The 5,135-nt window shown below is 38.6% G+C and overlaps 1 protein-coding gene across 1 annotated transcript; it reads left to right on the forward strand.

Annotated features, from left to right (window-relative positions):
- Window positions 1-1,801: 1,801 nt before the first annotated feature.
- Window positions 1,802-5,135, forward strand: LOC755107 (paraneoplastic antigen Ma3 homolog). Its single transcript, XM_030973905.1, has 2 exons — window positions 1,802-2,251; window positions 2,997-5,135. The coding sequence occupies exon 2, from the start codon at window positions 4,039-4,041 to the stop codon at window positions 5,107-5,109; it is 1,071 nt and encodes a 356-aa protein (XP_030829765.1). The 5' UTR covers window positions 1,802-2,251; window positions 2,997-4,038; the 3' UTR covers window positions 5,110-5,135.

Consider the following 5,135-nt stretch of genomic DNA (forward strand, 5'->3'; position numbering starts at 1 on the left):
GTTCTTGTTCAGTGGGCTCTACCCACAGAACTAGAAAATACATATTTCCCAGTTCTGTGGCTCTACCCCGACCATCTTAATTTTGTAATCCGGTACTTGACGAAATGTATGTAGTTCATCACTGAGCGCCATCTAGTGATGCGATCCAGTCAATGCCCATACACGTAGGATAGGCTATGGGAGGCTATTCAACTTATATATCGCCTTAATTTATGAAGCTGTCAGATAACTTAGACACTAATGTCATTATTATAACCATTGTTTTTCATCATTAGTAATAGTTACTATGAAAATTCATTTTATTTGGGCAAATGAAACTAGAGATCTGGCACTTGTTTCATAAAAGAGGTCACTATCAACAACATTTCTATAAAGGCATAAACAAAATGTTGTAATGCCTTCTAGGTGCCTCCTCCTGGGTCGGTCGGTCGATTTTTTTTCTTTTTTTTCTTCTTTTGTTGTTGCTTTTATTCCCTCTTTGAACTGATATTTTCCAGTTTTTAATGCTTTGATACATATTTTTGATTCCTTAAACATTTTTTCTTCTGAAAAACGGTTAAAATAAATATTTAAAAATACCGGAGATTTTAGCATGTTTGGGTCGGTCGCTATAAGAGCAACAACTTTTGTTTAAGTCTAATGCCAACGGTAATTGGTGTAAGCTACTGAAGTCAATAAATTGAATAGACTGTAAGCCATATTGTCAGCGGCGGATCCAGAAATTTCCTGGGGTCCTATATTGAGTTTTTGTAGTTTAGAACTTTTAGGATAGCTGTCTTGAGTGATATAAACACACACAATGAAACAGAAACCTTCATTGGTTGGGGGTAATCATAACAAGAACGTGTAGTTTAAGCTTCTAATGCAAAGTTTTTGATCATTTTGAAAATTGGATGGATATTCTTTAAAATTCTGATATATTTGGATGCCCCTGTGAATGTATTAAAAGCACTAGAAAATGTAGCCCCTAAATTTCAAACATTCCATGGTAGCTGCGAATATGAAAATCTCAGAATATGCAGTTCTGATGTAAATAATTTCCAAACGGGAATAGCAAATCGTTCGATTGTAGTCAAGAAAAATTCTTTTAAAGCTAAAGTAATATCAGTCTTGAGAGAGTTTATTACAGTATTTACAATTTCATCACTTTCTAGACTCGATTTCAACCGCGACAACGTTCGTTGAATATTGTAAAATCGCACATGCTTCCAATATGTTAATTTGAACCAAATTCATGACCCCAAACCAAAACTTTGTATTATCTTTAGTAGGCAAGCTTTCGTCCACTCCTATGGACTTTCTAAAGCCAAGTGATTTTCACACAAGTTCTTGCTGTCTGCTGGCTCGAGATCAATGGAACGAAGATAAATGACAATGAATAGCAATAATCCCTATTCAGTCAAGGATTCATCTTTTTTAATCAGATGTATTCTTTCACCTTTCTTGATAAGAAATGTGATCCCCAGGGGTCTTAATCAAATATAATATGCGGTAAGATGCGGAGAACGCGTATCTTATAAAGGGGGTGTTTTTAGATTGGACGTGGTTAATGTCAATTTTCAAGAAAAATAGTACTTTTTCGAAATCCTAAGGTAAGCTACGCTTTTAAGGGTATTTTTTTTAGAGCCCGACTCCGAATTGGAAGCTGGTCGGGAAGCCGGTTGTCTATAACTTCGGTTACGTCAGCTTGCTAATGAAAGAAAACACATAAAGAAACCCCTATGCTTCGCGTACCAGCATGTGACATGCTTTATTGTTTACGACAACAATATGGTCAATATAATGGTCAATATGGGTGTCAGACCCTGTTTATTAACAAGGTATATTCTGTTTTTGAGTAAACCTATATTGCTTTAAACTGTTACACCCCTCTTTGAATTGTCCCTTTAAACCTTTTTTATGTTTCGACCACCTAGCTGGTATATGCCACTGGTGAAGGGAACAAAGAGACCCCTGTCATATAGGCCTTGTTTATGTCAAAAACCCAGACCACTTCCCTAATTCGTAGAGTACATAAACAATGAATGACCAGTGGATACATTTACTGGTACTCCTTTGTCTTAGGAATAGGGAATATTGGGGTTGTTTGCCTAGTTTGGGAGGAAGATTGGCTCTCCCTTTGAGAGCTAATTTGGACACCAGCGAGACAAGTCATATTTTTAGGAGAGTACAAGAACCATATTCTTGTACTGTTATTCCTTCTACTTTTAAATATTGTATTCTTCGCCTGGTTGTCACCCTCCCTGAACAGGTAAGACCCACTGTTTTCTAATTCCTTTTAATTCATTGCTAAGGCTGTAATCGAATATTGCCTTTTTAATATAGTTATTCATATTCACTATCATAAGTCTTTGGTAGTATTTTATTTGATAGAAGAAGTGATATGATTTACATTCAGTCAGAATAGAATAGGATATGTTCTATTTCAGTATGTTATACTGCCCTGATAATTATTCTTGGTTTACTCTAAGAAAGATGTGATATATTTTTATTTTCATCAACATAATAGTTTGGCCTAACTCAATTTGCCAAAGCTTAGTTATGTTCTGAACTTTTCAATTCTATTCCAGTCGAGATGAGACTTGGAATATAATAGCTTAAGTTTTACTTTATCATTTCATGACATTGTTGTACAGTTGAGCTCATGTTTTGTAGCATAGTTATGCTGTGTTCTATACTACTTTGTATATATTTTATTCTTAGTTTGTTGTGAGTAAGTTTATTACCTTAGTTGTTATCAACTCTCTTTCTCTCTCTCTCTCTTTCTTTCTCTCTCTCTTTTTCTCTCTTTCTCTTTCTATTCATTCTATTCATGTCGGGTTATAGAATTACATTTATTAAAATCTCATTGTTGTATTAATAATGGGAGAGCTAATTTGGACACCAGCGAGACAAGTCATATTTTTAGGAGAGTACAAGAACCATATTCTTGTACTGTTAATTCTTCTACTGTTAAATATTGTATTCTTCGCCTGGTTGTCACCCTCCCTGAACAGATATCGGTCGCCCTGTTCAGCCCCTTAAAAGTCCTACTGTATTAGACGATCGGAACTGGTTTAGACTGTCCCCCCTGTTACCAAGGCAACGTTCTCCGCCCTGGCCATAGATGAACAGAAGGATTGATAGTTTTATACCTCAAGATAATTATAGTCCCTTTCTTTTAAACCTTGTATAGTTATTGTATATGTTAAGAGTTTTCACTGTAAGTTTGTGAAGCCTTGCATGTCGGCTAAAGATTCCGCTGATATATATAACTGTTATATGGTTACCAATACATGTTTTTTTATGTATTATACTTATTAATTGGATGAGTGATATTTTGTAGCTTAACCTACCTTTGAGGTTAAGTGTTAATAAATCCTTTCTTTTGGATCTTTCACTCAAACTACTCTGTGGAGATATCCTTATTTGTTTTGTTGTTTCTTTAACTAAAATCTCCTGTATAAAATAAACCCCTGAACTGGGTGCAGGTGAACAAGGATTTACCTGTGACACAAATGGAGGCACTGCCCGGATATTAAATTTTCTTGGAAAATAATAGTTGTTTTTTCCCAAAAGGAAAATCCTGTTTAGATTATACATTTTTGTAATTGCTTTAATTGAGAATTAGGTTCTCTTTACCTCTCTCTTTGCTAGGAAGAGACTAACTATTTTCTGTGTATGATTGTTGTTATGTTGATTGCCACAACTTGTAAAACACTCAGTTGGACATAGCGTATATTTGGAAGTGGTCTTAATAATTTGAAGTGTGACCTTATCAAATTTTTTGCTGTTGTTCAGGTCAAATCAGTAGCAGCCCTACTACTGACAGGCGTAACAGTAAACAAGGGGTAGCTTGTCCAGCTCAGTTGTTATTGTGGTTGCTATTTTGCTATTTCGAACAATTCTCATCATTTAATTATTTTGTTGTCTTCTATATAACAATTAACACTTTTTTGAATCCTGATTGGTGCTATAAATTGTACATTTAGGCACTTTAATATTCTAATCTATTCTTTTTACCCCGTTTGGAAAGTTAACCCTTATAATCTTTTAAAGATGTCTCTCGACTCTGAGTTTAAGGCCGAGCTAGAGAAGTTTCTGGCCGATCAGGGTAAGACACTCTTAGACCTCACAGAATCACTTAGTGATAGCAGTAGTACCAATGCTAGTCCCCCAATAGAGCCCAAACATGATACCGTACCAGAGACTGTGGTGAAACACATAGTCTCAGCTCCATCTTCCCACAGGCGCCGACTCCGTTTGTTTTCTGGGCGACGACCTGTACCAAATGGTGAAGCGGACTTCGACAATTGGAGACGTCAGACCCAGCTGATAGTCGACGCGGATGATTTGTCGGAGTCTGAGAAAATCAGCAGGCTAACAGAAGCTCTTTTACCTCCTGCCAGTAACGTAGTATGGGCATTAGGGAAAGGTGTGAGCGCCAAGGATAGTTTAGAGGGGCTGGAGAAGGCATTTGGCACCACCTCCGATGGGGAGGAGCTGTACCTACTTTTCACAGAATGTTATCAGGCCAGTGAGGAGTTTCCATCGGACTACCTCCTTCGGCTCCAAGACCTTCTGATCAGGGCCCAAGAGAACGATGGGATAAATGCGCAAAGGATGGATAAGGCGAGGGTTCATCAGTTCTCTCGTGGGTGCCTGTATAACGACGCCCTCCTTCACACCCTGGCATTGGGAAAGCGGCTCCCACCCCCTGATTTTGTGTCCCTCCTTCATGAGGTGAGACAGGAGGAGCGGAAAGAGAAGGAAAAGGAGGTGAAACGTAAGAGTGGGCAGAAAGGAAAGGGATGCCATGAGCAGGTAGTCCTCCAAGAAACGGATCGAGTGGCGGAGCTTCACGAGATGATGGTCGCCTTGCAGCATCAAATTTCGAGCTTAATGCCCTCTGGGAGTGCAGCTGCCCAGGCAAGACCAGGAGCCACCAACCAGAGGTCTAATGGGAGACAGAGAGGACCCAGGAAGCCCGCTTATCGCCTAATCTGCTACAACTGTGGAAAAGATGGCCATCGCATGGATGAGTGCAATGGCGAAACCAATGCTGTTTTGGTGCAACAGAAGATTGCAGCAAGAAACCAGCCAGCGGGAAACGCCGAAGGCCGCCAGTAAAGGGACGACAGGTGGCCAAAGACAAA

Source organism: Strongylocentrotus purpuratus, unplaced genomic scaffold (assembly GCF_000002235.5).
Source record: "Strongylocentrotus purpuratus isolate Spur 01 unplaced genomic scaffold, Spur_5.0 spur5_scaffold_7, whole genome shotgun sequence".
Taxonomy (NCBI): domain Eukaryota; kingdom Metazoa; phylum Echinodermata; class Echinoidea; order Camarodonta; family Strongylocentrotidae; genus Strongylocentrotus; species Strongylocentrotus purpuratus.

Excerpts from the sequence above, each read along its gene's own strand:
- LOC755107 (XM_030973905.1), top strand. The coding sequence starts at position 4,039 with ATGTCTCTCGACTCTGAGTTTAAGGCCGAGCTAGAGAAGTTTCTGGCC.